The sequence below is a fragment of the Cajanus cajan genome, chromosome 4, assembly GCF_000230855.2.
Source record: "Cajanus cajan strain Asha chromosome 4, NIPB_CcT2T_4, whole genome shotgun sequence".
In the NCBI taxonomy this organism is placed as follows: domain Eukaryota; kingdom Viridiplantae; phylum Streptophyta; class Magnoliopsida; order Fabales; family Fabaceae; genus Cajanus; species Cajanus cajan.
The window spans coordinates 69,882,061-69,903,776 of NC_138520.1; the positions used below are offsets into that span (position 1 = coordinate 69,882,061).

Here is a 21,716-nt window from a genome sequence, read left to right on the forward strand (position 1 = left end):
AAAAGGAGAAGTGAGAAATTTCGTTTTAAGTGTGAAAATGTATGTTAAGTTGTGAGATTGACCATCAACTCCTTTTTTGTTGCTTGTATTGTATGAAAAAAGATTTCTCAATTGATTGCATAATGTGTTTTTGGTCTTCTATATGATTCTTTATTGTTTTATTTGATGTTGTGTAGTTGTATATATCTACAATTTCATGATTGAACTTGTAGTTGTGAAATTTAGATTGTTTATAGATTACTATGGAAATCTTAAATAGTTATTGTGTAAATAATTAATAAAAATATATAATTAAAATGTGAAATTAAAATTAGATTGGAGTAATTGATAATATAATAAAATAATACTAAATTTTAATCGTGATTTTTATAAATTAATTTGAAGTTTTGAGATTTTGAATTTGTCATATGCAGTTCACTATAATGAATTTCAACCCAGAACAGCAATTGACATTCCTGTATATTCTGTTGCATGCCCGTGCAAGTTGCAACTAGTGAGACGCAACCTGAATTTTCCACTAGTATATGGAAAATTTGAAAGTCTCTTGTTAAATCCTAAATTTTAAATTTGCAAAGTGAGACGCAACCTGAAGTAAAATGATTTGTTTGTTTGTTTTTAGAAAATCTCCATGTCTAACAACCTTTGTCCTTTGTGTTTAGAAAAGAAAAGATTCATTTAATTTTTGTGTTTAGAAAAGAAAAGATTCATTTAATTTTCCATATACTAGTGGAATAAGACTAGTTAGCACTGAAATTTACTTTCCAACTTTAACTTTTTCTTTTGCTTTGCCTGTAGAAAAGAAGTTTAATTTCCTTTAAAGAATTTTATATATATATATATATATATATATATATATATATATATATATATATATTCATATGTATACTTGTAAAATTTAACTTCTTTTTCTTTTATCATCATCTGACTATTTTTTTTATAAAAAAAAGTGTTTTATCATCATATTTTTGATGACTAAGAATTTTCAAAGTTATTAAATTAAGCAGCATTATGCAAATTTCTTAAAACTACGTGTGATCCGAGGGGGAAAAAGGAATTGAAATGTCTTATCCGTCAATATTATATATATACAATATTATTTTTTATATATTTTATATTTTTTTCTTAATGTGATTCATTCTTTTTATCATATTTCTCAGAATTCTCTTGTGATAATTACACAAATTTATGTACTACTTTATTAAGATTAATTTATCTATTGATATAGTGGCAACTAAATTAAGATTAATTTCTCAGAATACTGTCATCTGCATACCAATTTTCATGTTCTTTTAATTTTTCTACAAACCTGGCAAGCACAAGTATTATTAAAATCAACCCAGGTACTTTTTTTTTTTAAATCAGTCATAACTATAATGACAGTATTAAAATTAAAATTTAAAATTTTGTACATTTTATTCTAACTTTAACTGACTTTAATGATTTTCAACCAACGTGATGTAACTAAAGAAAAATTAAATTCATTGAATTGGTGTATAATTCAATTGATAAACAATTCAAAAACTAGAAGATTGATAAGTCAAAAATTACTACTATATTATACTACATCCCATCATTTATAATAGTTATTTAAAATTATTTTACGTAAATTAAAAAATATATTTTTAATTTTTATAAAATGATTTTAATATTCTTAATATTTTACCTTATTTTATTTTATTTTTAATAAATACATATTAATTTACATATGTAAATTAATTAAAAAATTAAGTGAAATATAAATGTATGACAACCTTATTTATTACCTTGTCTCTGCATGAAGGGGAAGCCAATAAGAAAGGACGCTTACGTGGTTGTTCACACGCAGTCATGCACCAGATTCTTCACAACACAAGAAGAAGGTGGGAGCAACCCTTTGTGGAACGAAAGGTTCATGGTGGATGGAGCCAAGTGCGTGACGTTGGAGGTGCAATGCAAGACGTGGTTGGGCGTTCGAAGCGTGGGAGCTGCACGAATACCGGTTGATGATTTTCTTGGCGGTTTTGTGGCAGGGAATAATAGGGTTCAGTTCTTGAGTTATAGGCTTTGGGATGGGAAGGGTCGGAGAAACGGGGTTATCAATTTCTCAGTGAGGGTGGTAAAGGCTTCAACAGAGTGTGATGAAGAGAGAACCATGGTGGACATTCAAAAGAATTTCCCAAGCTCTGGTGGAGTTGTTACTGGCATTCCAGTTTTCTGGTCAGTCTAATGGTAAAGAAATATGCATAGGATCTTCAAGTTATTATATTAAAAAAAATCAAGATTAATATGGTTTTGTAATTGATTTCTATGAGAGAATCTGATTGATAATTAGATCATCTAATTATGTAAACACAAAGTAGACAAGTAATAATACTGATGGATTAATTGAAAAAAAAAGTGAGTTATGTTTAATGAAATGGTAACCCAAATGCAGCTTGTATTTTTTTTTCATTTACTAGACTACTCAGATCTTGTTTAAAAGACTGTTGAGTATCTAGTTTCTAGAATTTAGTTTTATTTAAATCAATGACTTATGTGATTGATTTTATTGAAGTAATTAATAATGTAACAGGGTTGTATCCCCGTCCCCGCCCCCGCTCCCGTTCTGCTTAATAATATAATTAAAAAATTATTTATATATATATATAAACCAAAATTAGAAATATTTATATGTAAAAATTTGTATTATTTTTTTTTAAAATTTATTCATATTTATTTAAAAGAAAAAAAGAAAAAAAAGAAAGAAAAAAAAAAGGTAAGAGCAAGGGCAGGGGTGGGGCGGGGAAACTCGAACCTCGCTGGGGACAGGGATGGGTACCCAAATTTTACCCCAGCGGTATCGAGTAGGGATGGCAATGGGGCCCCATGGAGGCAGGTAATAGTAAATCCGTCCCCACCCTGCTAGATAAAAATTGGCCCCATATCCGCCCTACCCGTGCAGGTATCCGTTAAGCGGCTATCCATGAATTTATTGAATATTCGTGGATATCCATGGATATTTATAAATTTTTTAAGAAATTAAAAAAATTATATTACAAATAATTTTAAGTTTATATTTAATATCATTAAAATATTAAAAATAAAAATTTAATATTAATTTTGAACTTGTAATTAACGTTAATTTTGTTGAAATAATAATAAAAAAACAAGATAATCAATAACTTAAAATACATCAACCTCACAAGTGAAAGTCTCATATCACAAAGTTACAATAATTCAATCTCATAATGTGTGATGACTAATGTGTGGGTTGTGCGGCTATGAAAAGAAAATAAGATGAGAGAGTGTAATTTTAAGGTTATGTGGTACAAAGATAATTAGGATATTTAAGAAATGTTATTAAACGGGTACCCACGGGTATAGATACCATCATACCTGCCCTGTCCCATTTATAAACGGGTAAAAAATTATCCATCTCCATTATTCATGAGTACTCAATTAGTGTACCATTTATTATCCGTAACGAATTTTATCCACAGTTACTCACGGATAATAGTATTTTTATCATTCTAATATCGAAAGCGGGAACGGATTAAATTTACGGGGTGGGAGACGGGAAACGTAAAACCCGCCCCGCCCCGCCCTGCCCCGCCCTGCCCCGCCCTGTTGCCATGCCTTGTCGTATTTAAAGAGTTATATTCACTTTATCAGTTTATTGTCCTCTTCATTTCGGCCGGTACCATATGTCTAATTCTACATTGAACAACGCCTTTATATTGTACCGATAAAGGGTCAATGTTTGTCGAGAAAAAGCAAGATTTTGAGATTCTGGTGTTTGTATTGGTTTGGTTTGTAGCTACTAAATATATTAAAGTAATGATGAAATTGTATGGAAACATCGTTGAGTTCAAGTGATGCAAAAGTTAGCTAGCCCTTCTTCTACACAAATAAATAAATATATATATATATATATATATATATATATATATATATATATTTTTTATGATGATTAATGCATGGGGTCTCAATTATTCAAAAAAAAATATTACGAATGAGTTGAAAAAAATGAGGATATAGTGATAATATTTAACACTGGTTGGAATACAGGGCCTCCATTAAACACTTCCTAATGCCTTAATTATACTTTGTTAAAATGTTCAAGATACTGATAAGATGGTGACCACTCTAAAAAAAATCGTGTGGGGAATAATGATTATAAAAAAAAACGTGGTTTTTCAAAAGCTAGTGGTGTCAGCAATAAAGCAAAAATGTGGTTAAAATGTGGAAGAACAAAACTGTATTTTTTCAGCTTTAAACATTATTTATTACAAAATGTTTGCATGTGATGATTTTGCCTAGGAAATTTCTTGTCCAATTTGTGATTGATAAGAGAAAGAAAAAGATATGGTATTTTGATCTTTTCAACATCCGCCAACAATGAAAACCAAAGGACTTACGACATGTTTGATTACACTATGTTTGGTTTCACATTCAAATACTTTAAAATATAGACTTTCATGTGTTCTAATGCTCAAAAGGACAAAGGAATTATATCATTGATTAGAAAAAAGATTTAAATATATTTTGTCTCTATAAAATTAATAATTTTAATTTTGATCTCTCTAAAAAAATTTATTTTTTTATTTTTTAAAATTTATAAATATTATTTTTGTCCTTGAAAAATAATTAAATTTTGATTTTAATTTTTGTAAAATATTTTTCTTTGATTTTATTCTTCTAAAATTTAAATTAACCATTTTTAGTCTCTAATGATCAGTTTAAGATGATAAAATAACATTTATTTTTATAATTTATAAATTATTTTAGAAGTATTAAATATTAATATAATATCAAGAATTGTTTTAATAAATACTTAAGATGGTTACTTAATATTTTAATAAATAAAAAGTAATTAAGAAATGCTTACATAAAAATAGGGACTAAAAATAATAATTTTAATTTTATAGAGATGAAAAATATAGAAAAAAATTTACAGGAACTAAAATCAAAACTTGCAAATGTTATAAGGAATAAAAACATATTTAATCCTAGAAAAAATGTGAGCTACATTGTATTCAACGTTTTTCCAAACACACTTAATGATTCACTTACATGTGTTGCTTTCAATGATGCAACTATGCAACATAATGACTCTAATGAGAAGATGTTTGTTATAAACTTTGGGAAAAGGTTATGTGAATGAGTGAATCCTAGGTGTATAAGAAGACACATTGTTAAATAGGTTGAGTATCTTTTGGCTTCCGACCAACATTGGTTGATACAATGCAGTGGCAAATCACACAGATACAATCCCTTGATTATAAATAAAAAGTTAAATTTAAAAAAAAAATATAATAAAATGGTTCTTAGCATGGATTGATCAATGGTTAAGAGAGTCTAGACAATTAACTTAACCACTAAACCATACAATTTTACACGTATATGTTTTACAAATATATATATATATATGCTAAAGTTAAATTATATTTTATTTATATTAATTTATGCAATTTAATAATTAACACATTGCTATTATTGTTGATGAAACCCGTGGCATATCAAATAAAGAGCAAATGGTTGTTGCATTGCATTATGTTAACAAAAATGGTAGTATAGTTGAACCTTCCTTGGCATAGTTCATGTTAAAGATACTACAACTTTATCTGTGAAAATGGCAATTGATGAATTGCTTTGTAAACATAGGTTTAGTGTATCAAGAATTTGTGGACAAGGTTATAATGGTATTGATAACATGTAAGGTGGATTTTTTGGTCTCAAAAAGTTTAATCTTAAGGGAGAATCCATGCATTTTATGTACGTTGTTTTACTCATCAATTACAACTTACGTTAGTTTTTATATCCAAAAATCACATTCAAGTTGCCTCTCTTTTTAATTTGGTGTCTACTTTATTAAATGTTGTCGGGGGATCTTGCAAATGACATGATATACTATGTGAAAACAAATAGTCAATGTTAGAGAGACATTAGGAAAATGAGAAATTCCTAGCGAACAAGGTTTGAATTAAAAAACTAGTTTGAAACAAATTGTTGATACTCGTTGGAGTTCACATTATGCAACTTTGTTGATATATTTAACTATAATTGATGTTCTTGAAATTATTAAATAAGTGGATCAAATGCGTATCAAAGAGATGAAGTTAATAGTCTCTTATATTTGTTAGAAGATTTTGATTTTGTATTCACATTACTTTGATGAAAAATGTGTTGGGTATTTCAAATGAATTATCAAAAGCATTAAAAAAATAAGATATCATCAATGTTATGAACTTAATTGACATTACAAAGCAATGATTACAAACTATAAAGGATAATAGGTGAGTGTCTTTATTGAAATTGGTAATTTTATTTTGCAATGTGCATGCCATTAACATTCCTAATATGAAAGATATATTTTTTCTTAAAGCGAGATCACGACGTGGAGAGAAAGCTCAAACTACCACAACAAAACACTATTATCATGTTGAATTGCTTTATACTATTGTAGATATGGAACTTCAATAATCGAATGACCATTTCAATGAGGCAAATACACAATTGCTCCTTTGGTTTGTTTGAATTCAACTAATTTGCTCTTTACTTTTGATAATGCAAGGCTAGTTGAATTTGCAAAGTTCTATCTACATGAATTTTCTTCAACTGATTTAGTGATGCTTGATAATCAACTTGAGACTAAGGATGACAAAAATACCCGCACCCGCAGGTATCTACAGGCAAAATTCGCTACAGATAATAAATGGATAGACTAATTGGGTACCTGTAAATAATGAGAATGGATAATTTTTTACCCGTTTATAAACAGGGCGGGGGCGGAGGCGGGTATGATGATATTCTTACCCGCAGGTACCCGTTTAATAATATTTCTTAAATATCCTAATTATCCTTATATCACATAACCCTAAAACTACACTCTCTCATCTTTGTGATATGAGACTTTTACTTACTTGTGAGATTGATGTATTTTAAGTTATTGATTATCTTGCATTTTTATTATTATTTCAACAAAATTAATGTTAAATACAAGTTAAAAATTAACATTAAATTTTTATTTTTAATATTTCAATGACATTAAATATAAACTTAAAATTATTTGTAACATAATTTTTTTTAATTTCTTAAAAAATTTATAAATATCTATGAATATCCGTGAGTATTCAAAAAATTCATGGATATTCGCTTAATGGATACTCGCGCGAATATGGAATGGGTATGTGACCAATTTTTATCCAACGGGGCAGGGACGGATTTACTATTACCCGCCCCATGGGGCCCTATTGCCATCCCTGCTTGAGACTTACATAATTTATGTATATAGTAATGTGGAATTTACATCTTTGAAAGGAATTGGTAATCTTTCAAAAAAGTTTGTTAAAATTGGTAGGCATATTGTTTATCCATTATTTTATCTTCTTTTGAAGTTGGCAATGATTTTGTTTGTTGCCACAATTGTAGAAAGAGTATTTTCTATTATGAAAATTGCGTAATCGAATGGGAGATATATGGATGAATGATTGTCTTGTAACTTATATTGAGATGTGTTTAATAACATTAATAATGATCTCATCATCCAACGGTTTCAAAACATGAGATCACGTTGAGGACAATTATAAGACGTAATTTATTTGACTAGATATATTATATTTTTATGATTTTAAAATTTATATTTTATTTTTCATATATATGATGATCATAATTATTTTTTAAAAAAAAATTGTCTTCATTGACTCAGAGTCTCAAATTTGCCATTAGTACAATGGTTATCACTCGTATTCCTAAACTAAGTTATCTATAATTCAAATCATAACCTTAAGTAATAAAATAAATTATGTTGAAAAGAAAATATTCACCTTATACATACTTTTCAACTTTTATATATATATATATATATATATATATATATATATTCACAATCTTCGATAGAGATCAATAAATACTTATAGTAATAAATATTTTATATCAATATTATAAATAATTATAAAAAATAATAATAAAACAAAACAATTCTACATGCAACTCATTTTGGTGTTTACATCCTCTAAAACAACTTGCAAAAGAAGAAATGAAAATGAATAAATCTTAACGCCTCCTAATTAATAAATGTCAAGTAATTCCAATAACTTTTTTATTCTCATGTTATCCCAGCTGTAGAGCTTGACGTTGTTTATTCGGTGGTAAAGTTAATATGTTACCAAGTGCTTACTCACGTATTTTTCTCTAGTTTTCTTTTACTTTCATGTCTTGTTCTCTTATTCTTGATTGTTTTCATGCCTTTCATGATATAAAAGAATTTTGGAGTTTGAATTGTAGGTTGAATATGGAGCCTTTTTTGTGGCATGTCATTGTAAATGACTAGTTTGGTGTTTAGATAGTGGTAAGATCACGTTTGGTGTATTTTGTATTATTTATTTCTCTCAATCTTTGTGTGGTTAACTATATAAGGTGGTTAATCTGTGTCATGTGTTGGTTAATTGGTTCTAGGGTTTTGTATATATATAGGCTTTTTCACCATAGTATGCAACTTACCACTAGGAAAATGACCAAAGTATGCTCCAATTAATCACCAGCAATAAGTAGTAATTAATGCTCCAAAGTTAAAAACGATTTTATTCATTCACCACAGAGACTGGAAACTGCCTATTTTGTTTTCCGTGAGATCAATTGAACATGGCACTTATATTTTACTATAATGAAATTACAGGACCAACAATATACACGGATTTGGATATTCTCATTCTAGCCTCCATGACCTTGTCATTTTCCAAGATACAGTTATACACAACAAATTTGGGACCTTATGCAATAAATGCAATTCCTAATGCAGGATATTGTGCCTATACCTGGTCATGTCATCAGCTGAAATGAGGACTCAAACGCTTGAATACATTCTCCTGGAAACATACTGTTCCCAATATGGTTAGGGGAGAAATATACATACTACTTTGCACCAAAAAACAAAGCTAGCTCATTCTGGTGCTGCTTGCAACAAAGTGCGTGGTTGACGATGTGAAAAGGGTTTTGTTCACTGTTCTCCGAATCAATGCAATGCAATGCAACAGGGAACTTGTTCAAACTTCTTGATGGTGGTTGCCAGTCCTCAAAATGTTAAACTTGCAGAGAGGGCAGGTAGCATTTATTAGCAGCCATTTGTCAATGCATGTGCAATGAAAATGGTGGTTGCAAGGAAGTTCTCTAAGTTCAGCACCATCATCATAGGCAGAAAGGCAGATACAGCATTCCTGTTATTTTACAACAATCATTCATGTCAGAAGTGGGATTTGTTAAGCAAAACTAAAATCTGCAGTTATAAAATTGGTAAAGTGAAACCATCCATCAGCCTATATAGCTGGGAGGGCTAGCAGGTGCAGCATGATCCCAACTTTAAGAACAAAGGTCCAAAGTACAACCAATAAGATATTATATTTTAAATAGTTTATCATGAATAAACAAAAAAATATAGTTTAGTATGACACCATTTAGATACGATTGTGCAAATGTTATGTGTAAAGAATAATTTTAAATCCTCCCCTCACTTTCTACAAATCCTCTTACTTCCTAATCAAAAAGGTATTTAAAATTTGTCATAGTTTCAAAGATATTAGCACATTTATCTTTTCATTTTATACATTTTTCACAAAGTATCAAGAAGATATTGTAGGAAAATATAGCAAGGCTCTCTATACATATGCACAACAGTCAACAGCACAAGAGCTTACAATTATATGACTGACTAGCTAGTATCCAGAACATTATGTTGGTATTTTTAAATTCATATAAATCAAAAGAAAAATATTTAAATAATAATAATAATGTGTATGATTAATTTAAATAAATAAATAATAAATAAGTAAATTAAATTTAAGCAGAAAAAGTTAACTTAAAAGAATTAACTCTAAAGTATATAACTAAAATTTGAGACAGAATTTTAAAAATTAAATAAAGCTGGAATTTGGGGAAAAAAGGAAATCTTAACATGAAAAGAAATTTTGAAATAATTAATAAACTATTTTTTAAATATATAAAAATAAGTACTAAATAATAATTAAGTCACATATCGTAAGGAAGAAGAGAGTTCCATAGATATTCCTCACATTAAAAAATAAATACTCGAATTTATAATATAGAAAATTGATAGATAGTAACAAGAGGTATGCAACTGTTTAGTTAGCCATACATGATAAGTTTTAAACAAACAATTTATGTGAAAACACTATCATGCATAAACCTCAAAGCTTTGTGACCAAGGCATGAATAATTGTGAAAAATGGTGTTTCGCAGCATAACATTTTAGAATATCGGATCATTCTATTTTAACACAGTAGAAACTTACTGCATCTTCTAAGGCAATAACATGTTCGCTGGCTGTCTCACTGTCAGATTCAATCATTTTTCCTCTGGAAGTTTCTTCAATATCACCTTCTTTCTTAAATTCCTTTATTATTCTGAAATTATATTTTGGCAACTGGTCAATCTCTTCCTTCGTTGCCCCTTCCTGTTACCATATGAAAGATCAAAATTAAGTCAATATGAAAAATGTAAAAAAGGGAACAAGACAAAATTGAAAATAAATATATCATTGTAATGCTCCATGACATGAATTTGTTGAAATCATAGGGAATTTGGGTAGGAAAGGAGGAAAAGAGATTTTTTTTAATAATACAATATAACTGATATATGATGCCTAATGATGTGTTACAGAATACAATCCCTACTGTTAATTTGCTTGTGCTTTTTCATTTTTAATTAAAAGATATTATGTAATTATTATAATTATGCACGTCTATTTAGGAACGAAAAAGAATATGGTAGCTTTTGAAAAAGCTATTTTACTATTTTTCTCAAAAGCTAAAAATTGTAGCTTCAGAGAAGAAGAAAAAACACTAGACACGTGTGTTTGTTGTGTTTTTGGTTTTTAAAAACTATTTTGAAGAATAATTTTCAAAGTAATAAATGGCAAAAGAAGATGGGGCAGCACAATGAAGAATATGAGTAATAAAAAACTCAAAGTAAAAAATCAAAACAGTCTAGAGATGTTTTGACTTTTTTTCATTTTGAAAGCAGAAGAGGTATTACTCATGAAAATAGATTTCACAAACTATTCTTATCAAAATGTTTTCAGTTTTAAAAAAAAAAAAAAAAAAAAAAAAAAAAAAAGCCCTCACTTTTTTAAGTTTCAGTAAACATGCCGTTTTACTAGTACAACTTGGTTCATAACCCCATTTTACAGCAAACTAATAGTAATTTTACTACTACTGAAAATGAATTTTTACATCTTATGACTGCTTCGGTAAACCAAAACAAAAATTATTCATTTTTTTATTGTTTATATTAAGAATTGCCTCAAAAAGTTGAAGTTCAACAGTCCTGTTAGTATAATAGACATACAAAACATCCCACCACCTCATCCCTATTGACATTTAACTGGCTTTTGATCCCTCTAATGATGTAGGAGAGGTGTTACTATATTACATATAATCATTTTCTTTGATTCCAATTTCTAAGATAAAAAACCTGCTCAATATTTTGCAAAACTCATTGGGAAAATGCATTTTTTTCCCATTTGGAAAATGAACAGGTATAAAACTTAGTTATTATCTTAATATAACCACTAGAGAAAAAACTAAAATTAGGAGACAGCTTATTTACCTGATCTGTCACTACATACAGAATAGCAAGTATGCATGGCAGACAACAGCAAACGGCGATGCCAATAAGACATGCAACAGCAACACAGATCAGTACAATCACAACGTCAAAAGCAAGAAATGTGATACAAAGCCTGCATAACACAACATGCATAATGATTACAAAAAGGGGTTAAGGAAGAATAGTGCAAAGAGAGAACAAGTTAACCAATAAATATTGTTCCAAATTCCAACTTACCAGTAAAGCTGAGGTGAATCCCTTGTCAAACTCTGGCCACCAGCAGTTACCCAGTAGAACCCAACAATCCACCATATGAATGAAAGCATGGTATTTGCCGACTCTATGAATTTTGTGATGCTGACAAAAGATTGAACAATAAATTTACAAACTTTCTCAAGGTCAAAAACAAACAGTTCAAGTTCAACACTCAACCTAGATTGCTAAACACAGCAAAGCATAAACTGCACTCACAAGAAGATACTCTCAATTATGAACAGAATTTAGTGGTGCAGTTAAACTTATATTGAAAGATATGCAATGGAAGAGGGGGCAAGTAGAGAATGAAAGAGGACAAATGCATCAAGACATACAAATGGCAGAGGGGCAAGTGGAGAATGAAAGATATGCTATACAGTGTTCATATATTGAATGATTGAAACATAGTCAATTTTCTTTTCATTCCTCTCTACTGCTTCCACTCATTGTCACTCCAACCCTGCATACTCCAGAATGATGCTTCTTGCACATCATCAAGGCACAAACCTCCTCCCATAAGGGATAGGTAGCAAATTAGAACATAGAAAAGCACAAAATAAGACAAAACCAACTGTAACCAGATGGTAAAAACTGTATAGTCATGAACATAGCTAAAAAATTCTCTCAAGAACCATATGTACTGCACAAGAATTCACCCTATCACATATACTGGATTGTATAGTGTATGTAGGGCTAGGCAAAATGAACTGAACTAAACTTATAAAAACTACATTGAACTTAAAATTAGTATTCCTGAATTGTACCGAATATTAATTCAGGTGAACTGAACTGTTTTTTGGTTTCAGTTCTTGTGATTCAGTTTAGTTTTCAAACAGTTTAGTTCAATTTTTTTTATAAAAAAATTCAGTTAAATTTTTTTACAAACAGTTCAATTTTTTATAGTGTAGTTCAGTTTAGTTTACCACTTCAAGCCATTTTTTTTTACCCACCCCTAGAGTGTACAGTAGCATGCACAGCCATATTTCCTGCTGCAAATTTTTCATGAAATCAGATTATTCATCAGACGAGTTTACACCCAGAAACAGAAAATCAGGAGCCATCGCACAGTGACATCTGCCTTGCCTATTCACAATTTTAAGGTCTACCTTTCGTACAAATTATAAAAATAAGTTTAATTCATGTCCTATAAAAGCAAAATGTTTTATAGTTATAACCAATCAAAAATCATGATAGATATAATCTTAAATGTAATTATTATAAAAGTCAACAAAACATTCCATACATGACAATTCACGATTTAATGAAAGTCTAAATTCCTTTACAGTGTGTCCGTGCATAAACTATTTACTCTGAAAATCTCCCGTTAAGCCAATAACACACACGTTTAAATAGGAGGGAAAATAAAAATCAGAGAAGAATGAATTTTTTTTAATCATATGTTATTTTGGTAGAGGAAACTTTAGAGTGAGGAAATGGTACCCCGGTGTAAGACAGTGAAGGCTTCTGAACACAACACAAAGAACACTCGAGTTTGGAAACGACTGCGTTTTCTTTTATTTCATCGAAGCAAAAGTGAAAATTCAAGAGAGAAAAATAATCCATTTCAAAAAACTAATTATTGTATTCCCCTCATTCTTTAAACAACTCAAATTTCAAACACTTCTCTCTCATGTGAAATATACCATTATCAAAGAAAAAACTCTCCTTATTTAGGTGACAAAATTCTCCCTCCCAATATTTAATACAACTCCATATTCACAATTTTGAATTGAAGACCACTGGTTATGCCGAAACATCTCATGTCAGTTGAAGTGTTTTCGAAAGCTTCTCTACTAGAAAATACTCCACATTTCAAGCAGAGAACAAAAGCAAAGCAGCGGTTTTAGCATGTATCCGAACATTCTTTCAACAAAGTACTTTACTACACTAAGGAAGAAGAAAAAAAAGCAAACTAACAAATGACACACCGAAAAAGAAAACTGAAAGCAAAAGAGGTTACGGTAGCAGTAAAATAGTACAGTACCTGCTTCCATCACCCTCGAGAAACTCCTCCGAAGTATAAAAGTCTTCATCACTCTCGGAACTGAAGCTCCATTCAGCACGGTCAACGACGTGGGTCCCACTGCTGTTCCTCCTCCTTCGGAACTCAAAAACGACGCAGAGAGAGTGAAACGCGCCCTGCAACAAGTACCCCACAATCCACGCCCTGAGAGGAACGCAAGGCTCCTCCGTGGAGCTCAGCGCCAGCACGACGATCCCAATCGCCAGGAACGCGCCGTTCCACAGCACGTCCAGCGCCACCACCGGCGCCGAGTACGCCCAGTCGCTCTGCCGCCCCTCCACCTCCGCCGCCGCCGCCTCCCGCACGCGCACCGACGGCTCCCGCAGCATCATGCGCCGCCCGCTCGCGCGCCTGAAGAACCGCGCCGCGGTGCGCAGCGGCGGCGAGGCGCGGCGGCTCCGGTGGAGGAACGGCGCTGAGGGAGGGCTTGGGTTTTGCATTTGGTGAATCTGGGAATTGGGATCTTTGAATGAATGAATGAATGAATGGCTTCGTTTGTTTGGGTGTGAGACTCTTTTGTTTGGTTTCTGACTTTTCTCTATTTGATTTGAATGACGTCAAATAAATAATAAATTCAAATAATTAAGATAATTGAGGCTTTCAACTTTCAACTTTGTAGTTTGAATTGATTGAGATTCCATTTTTTTATTATTATTATTTCTTTGGAATAGTTTTGAATTTTGGCAAGTAAAGAGAGACAGACACAAAAAGAAAAAAGGGTTTGATTAGGATTTTCTGCATTTAAGGGAGAAAGCCGTTTAAATTGCGATACTTGATAGGTTGACTCATAAAGGAGGTTTAATCATAGTTTTAATTTTATATTAATATTAATTGCTGTCATTAAATATCTTTCAAGAATTTTATGATCTGTATTATTGATAAATAAAATTGACCTATAAATATTCAAAGCATATTAATTCAATGTTGATAAATATATAATAACTATCTTTTAAATTTTATATCTAAAATTTGACTGTGTTATATTTAATAAATATAGCTTTTAAATTCGGACAGTCAAGTTTACATATAATAAAGTATTTTTATATTATCATTCAATTGCAAATTTGTATGTATGAAAACTTTGTTTATTTTTATAAGAATCATCTTAAGAGAATGTTATCATTAAAAACTTAATTTTTAAGAGAATGTTTAATATAGTTTTATTTTTAATTTAATTGAAACTTGAAATTGATAGACATGACAATACCAATTGATTTACTTTACCTCATCAATATTTTTTTCATGCTTAAAAATAACAAAGTTAATCATGATTCTTATGAATGAATAGTATTTATTTAATTGATCAAAAATATTATTAGAAATATTTATACAAATAGTGTTAACAATACATTATTTAACATATTTATTTAATGAACATTAAAATTAAAATTCATTAAAAATTGTAAAAACAGTGATAGAAACTCATTTGATAGGTTGTGAAATAAAATTTATCAAATATACATTAATATAACATATATAATGATGATAACTAGATTATATATATATATATATATATATATATATATATAATTATAAATATTATTATAAATTCAAGATTTAAATTTAATATTTTAAAATTTGAGAATTAAATTAAATATCGTTAATCCAATAAATATTAATAATTTTTAAATATTTTTATTAAATAAAATATAAAAATATGAAGTGTCACCCATTTATACATAAAGTAATACCCTTGTTTTATATCCGCATTTATTTAACATGTTTATCCTTTAGAAAACATATTATAATCAATATAAAAATAAATAATTGTCAAATAAGTTAAACAAATATAAAATAATTGTACACTTTAAAATTTTTAAAATTTGACCAGGAAAGACACTTTTGAAAACATGCAACTGTCATGAATTTTCAAATTATTATCTCGATATTTTTTAATAATCACTTATTATTATATAATTTTTATTATTCATTATTTTTTGTGGAGACACGAAATAATTTTGTACGTTAATTTTAATAAAGAAAAAGCTTGACAATTCATATTACGACACTTCAACAAAAATACACATTGAATAGTTTTTAGAAAATAACTCTCAATTTGCGACAAATATATTAAGAGATTAAGCAAAACTTTAAATAGATGATGAAATGTTGTTAAACAATTTATTTAGATACAAGTTTGGAAAGAATTTTTTCTATTAAAAATAAAGAGTTTTAATTTTTAATTTATATTAAAAAAATTGTTCTAAAAAATTGTTTTTTTTTTAATTTAGAATTTATAAAGAAAGTAAATAACCTTTTCCACGCGTGATCTCAATTCATTGATCGGGAAATGGACTCGTTGGGAACAAAGAACTGAAAAACTTTGGTTTTCGTTGGTTGCCTGTGAGCATGAGCTTACACTGCGAATCTTTAAAAACTTTGAAATCTATGTTTCATGACAATGATATTTCTTAAATGTATATATATTCCATCAGTTCCATTATAACTATAGTGGTTTAAAAAAATATGTTTTAAAATAAATATTATATTCCCCTCAAAAACATAAATATTATATTAATTTTTTAATATAGTGTTATATTTTATTTATACTCTTCATAATATTTTTTTAGAGAATAATTTTGTGTTGCATCATTTGTAGAAAATGAGATTAATTATAAAGTTAATTTTGTAAAATTATTATTTTTTCAGTCTTTATTATAAAGTCCAAATGACTAATTCATCAAAATTAAGAAAATTTATTTATTTTTGTTAAGATCAATAAATATGTCTTAAATTTTTTATTCTTTTCAAAAATACCCCTAAATTAATGAGACACTGGATATATGTTTTCAAAGTTTTTACATTCCAAAAATAAAAATAGAAAACTATTTATATTTTAAATATATATATATATATATATTAAATGAATTTCACTTATTTGTTAAATTCAAAAATGTATTTAACAAAAATATATTTGTGAAGTAAAAATTAATGTTTTCAACGTAATGAATTGAGTCTCATAAAATGATCAAACTAATTTGAAATTTTGGATCTATCATAAGGATAGGAGAAATATTTTCTTTAATTTATTTATTAATTATTTTTATCTACGTAAAAAGAATTTGTTGAGAAAAAATAATCTCTTAAATGATTCTAATATATCCAAATATTAGTCTCCTTTTTAAAACATTGAATCTTTTTGGTACATCCAATTATTAGTCTCTAGCTCTTAATTAAAATAAATAAATAGAAGACAGAGAGAGAACGTGGAGCGTGAACTTTTGAATGCTACGAAACAGTTTTACACTATATTATGCAGTTGGTAGCTGTCATGAACAGAGTATTTTATTTATGTTATGTAATAATAATGTGGTTCAATAATTAAACTGAGAATTCTTTACTTGGTCTACTTATATATATATATATATTTCCCTGGTTTGCTTATACAGAATAACCCTTCAAAACATGCCCAAGTACTTATGTATATTTTTTTATTGAAAGTTTTTTGTATAATCTTTTTATAGTTAAATTAAAATTAAAAAATATTCATGAAATGAAATAATTGATAAAATGAAGAAAATATAAAAATATTTTAATGATATTTTAATTTTGTTTTAATGGAGTAGTTAACAAAATTTCTTTGCTACACTTGCTTATTATAAGTAGATGCAACATTGTACGTTTTTATTAATATTGTTGATTTTATTAATTTATATGTTTTTGTGATTAGTTGATTTATTGTTGTGGATCTTTAAAGATTTTAAAATCCTAATGAGTTATGTTGTTTTTGAAATTATTCTAAGCAAAGGTCAAGTTGACTAGTCCGAGGAGGATATATAAGATTTTATTTAAGACTTAGTTTCACAAGTTCCTTTCTTAAAAATGTTAAAGAGAAGTTAGAAAGAGGAACTCTAGGACGAGAATTCTTCCTTCTTCTTCTTCTTCTGAATGGACTAGATATAGTTCTAGAACCCTTCCCGGAGTTTTGTTGGTTGTGTATGTAGTGATTCGAAGCCTCTAAAGCTGAGAATCGAAGACCTCAGAGGATTAGTGCAAAGTTCTTTGAAAAGTCTCAATCTTCTTCTTCTTCTTTTTCTTCCTCTATTTTGGACAACCAAAGGTAAGGGAAGATTGTATGTTGATTTTGTGGTGAAGTATAAGTTGTATATTGCTTCATCAAATTAGTTGTTGTTTTGATGATTAGGAGATGAAATAATCATGTGAGTTTTTGGTTTTTTGAACCTTATTGAGGAGAAGGTTGGTGTCTTGATCATATAATTATTACATGTTGTTCTAGTTGGAATTGGAGTGTTTATTTAGTGTATTTATGATTTCTGGTGTTACATGTTGGATTTTCCTGAGTTTCAACTATAAAGAGCTAAAAATGTGAATCTACCAAATACATAATTTATCATTACACCAAATGCAATTTCCTGGTGTTGGGTGTGATGTAGATTTGAGGCTTTCTAACTTACTAATTTTGGGCACAAGATTGGTAGCATTAGGTGTGAGTTAAAGGATAGTTCTTTGACTTGGTCACATGGGACGTGGTTTAAGGGGTGTTGGGTGTGGATGCTTTTAGAGTTCTCTAACTTGGTGACACCTAGCTCTAGTTGCATCAGGCATGATCAAGATAAAAGCTTTTTGCCAAGACGACGCTAGACGCCAATGTGGTAACATCAAACGTGAGTCAACCAAAGGTTTTATGCATAAATGAGGTTGGGCGTGAGTTTTGGTCACACAAGATGTGATTAACACAGGGGCTCATTCATGTTGGGCATCGAGCGCGAACGAGTTAAAGACTCTTTACCTCAATGACACCAGGTGTAGGAGGAATGGTGTTAAGTGTAAGATGATGAATGAAAAGGTGTTATTTATTTGGCTAAGTGTTGAATATTGTGGGTATAAGTGGAAATGCTCACATGTTGTATGACTATAATTCCTCATACATATTGATCTAGGATGATGTATATGAATATTTCAGTTGTTTGAAGTTGTAAGCTGAATGAAAGTTGAGTTGTATGTTGTGTAATGTTGAGGTGGCTGTGTTGAGAATCCTAAAAACATGTAGTTGAGTTATGTTGATTAACTTAGGACTAGAGGAGAGAGGTTATTTTAAAATTTGAATATCTCACTGTGAGGATATGGTGTTGTGGTGCTTTGAGAGCCTAATTGTTGAAAAATATTTCATGAGAAGTTAATTCTTGAAGTGGAACATTAAGTTTTCTCTATGTCCTTAATTGATATGGTATGAGAGTCAGGTCGAACCATATTTGATTATAAAGCAACCAATATTAAACAGTATAGGAGTTAGGTCAAGCTATATTGATTATAAAGCAACCAATTATAGATTTATACGAGGGCAAGGTCGAGCCATATGTGTACAAAGTAACAAAACCAAGTAAAGTAGAAGGTCAGGGGCCAAAACCCTTAATGAAGTACTAGAAGTGACAGTATTTGGAGAGTAGTCAGCAAGCTAATCCCATATTATTTATTCATGCTAAGATCGTGGTAGACTCACACCCAATTTGTTTTAAATTTAATAAGAATACTAGAGTTTCCTAATTTAAGTGGTGAAACCCGAGAAATCATGTTGTGTCGTGGATTCTCATCCAAATTTATTATTGATCAGCAAGCCCAAAAAGATTGTGTTGTTAAGTTGGTTTAGTAGGATAAAGTCACTTAGATTGCTCACTTGTATTGTAAGAGATTTCTTAATTGAATGCGTGACAACGCATATAATTGTTGTATTGTGCATATGATGTGTTGATATGTTGTGTTGTTCACATGCTATGTTGAGATGTTGATGGGTCACATAATTGTGTTGTAAGATGAAAATATTGCCATGTTGTTGTTAAGTTATAAAGTTTGTGTTGATGTGTTGATATATGTTGTTAAGTTGTTACCTTAAATGGTTGTTGAATGTTGAGTTCTACAAGTTGTATAGTTAGTTTAATACCTTTCTACCATGTTGTTTCTTTTTAAATCCAAGCTTATCTTTGCATGTTTTCATATGATTTAGACTGCAATGATCATACTTATTATGGAGTAAAGGCATGATTAATGATGGGGTTTTTCGCAAACACACCACTTGGCAAGTGAACCAAGTTTCGAAGTAGTATTCAAATATCGTCCTCAGGGATTTGAGTGTTTAGTAATTCTTGCTCTAATGATTCAAATGAGAATTTTGTTATAATTGCAAATGAGTGAAAACAAATTAGAACAACACAATAAAATAAACGTAGTAAGAACAATGATTAAGAAACAAGGATTGGTTCAGGAGCACTTGCTAACTCGTAGATCTTCTTATAATAAATGCGATTCTAATTCCATTATTTCCACGTTCATTAAGTAATTCAACAAGATTCCTCAAGGTTGAATCCTAAAGTCATTAAGCTCAAAACATGATTCCTCTATGTTTTAAGTTTAACACTTCGCATTAAGAACAATGACTTGAACAATGTGACTAACCAAATCAAGTCTATTCCTAGAACAAGAAATGATTAGGTGCAAGATTCAGTTCGGGTTTTCGAAAATGTTTTCCAACTGGATTCAAAAGCCAAAAATCATACAAGGGGTGATCAAGCCGATATAAGCATTAAGGGAAGAATCAAGCACAAATAATGAGATCAAAATGCATATATTTAAGAAGAAGAGGAGTTAGTAGTTACATCCAACCAATCCTTAAGGAGTTTAGCCACACATGGCCATTACAGGATCAAAGAGTGAAAAGAAGAAATTACAAAGTAAAGGATGAAGAAATGGAGTTGATCTTCGTTCCCAAAGGATTCAGCTTCCAAATCTCTATTTTCCCTTCGTTCTCTCCTCTTCACGTGCTTCTCCCCTGTTTTTCTCTGTAAATTTCGTGATGCCTGGTTTCTCCTCTTTTCCCCTTTTATATGAGCTTCAAAACAAGGCCAAAAAGTGACTTTTATTCCCACGGCTGCAGCTGTAGATCCACGGCTATAGCTGTGGAGAGTCCTTCAGGGTGAAGAAACCTCCAAGGCTACAGCTGTAGTTTCACAGCTATAGCTGTGACAACTCCTTCAATCTTAAGGAACTTCCAACGCTCAAGCGGTGAAGCCACAACTATGGCTGTGAGTCTTTGGAGTTTTTGCTAGGTCCTGGGTGCTTCCATGGCTTTAGCTGTGAGTCCACAGCTTTAGCTTCAACTCTCTGGAGCTTCAAAGTGCATTTCAGATTTCCACAGCTATAGCTGCAGATCCATAGCTATAGTTCCAACTTTCTGGACCTCTATATCCTTTCCAGACTTCCACAGCTCGAGCTCCAGATCCACATCTATGGTTGTGGATCTCTGCCTCGCCAAAAATCCTGCAAAAAATGAGGAAATTCCTTAAGATTGCTACTACTCCTCTGCTCTTATAGTATAACTTAATTCTTTAAATTAAAGGGGTGAAATAACATATATATTATCTACAATTACCCAAAAAGAGTGCCAAAAGTTGAGTGCAAACCATACATAAAAGACACTCAACAACTACCCCAACTTAATCTCTTGTTGGTCCCCAACAAGATACCAATCAAAACCAAAAAGATACTTCCCATCATGAGATTTCTTCTGTATCAACAATATGGCAAACATTCAATCAATTCACTATCACAAACCATTTTCGACTCATGAGGTGCCCACAATATCAATCATGCTTAACCAAAAAGATTGCAAGCTAAATCATAACACAAACATTACAAACCAATAATTGAACATACTCTCATAAGAAAGACTCTCCAGGGTGAGTGTTTCTCTCAATTCCACTCATCATTTCTATTAACATAAGCATTGATATTATCTCTTCATTACTGCTCTTTAAGAGAAAATTAAGGATCACAAGGACTTTTGAGGGTTCTACTGAGGCTTGGTTAACAAGGGAATGTGGTTTTTCAGATTAACAAGGTTTAA

At 30.1% G+C, this 21,716-nt stretch overlaps 2 protein-coding genes across 2 annotated transcripts; one reads left to right on the plus strand and one right to left on the minus strand.

Annotated features, from left to right (window-relative positions):
* The first annotated feature begins 1,774 nt into the window (after positions 1 to 1,774).
* Positions 1,775 to 2,206, plus strand: LOC109802709 (BON1-associated protein 2). The gene has a single exon (XM_020364120.3). It carries the CDS (start codon positions 1,775 to 1,777, stop codon positions 2,204 to 2,206), a length of 432 nt encoding a protein of 143 aa, XP_020219709.1.
* Positions 2,207 to 8,591: 6,385 nt separating this feature from the next.
* LOC109802710 (E3 ubiquitin-protein ligase At4g11680) lies at positions 8,592 to 14,389 on the minus strand. Its single transcript, XM_083072941.1, has 5 exons — positions 13,820 to 14,389; positions 11,818 to 11,937; positions 11,581 to 11,713; positions 10,265 to 10,426; positions 8,592 to 9,173 (listed from the first exon to the last, which is right to left on the minus strand). Exons 1-5 carry the CDS (start codon positions 14,296 to 14,298, stop codon positions 9,003 to 9,005), a joined length of 1,065 nt encoding a protein of 354 aa, XP_082929067.1. The 5' UTR covers positions 14,299 to 14,389; the 3' UTR covers positions 8,592 to 9,002.
* Positions 14,390 to 21,716: the final 7,327 nt, after the last annotated feature.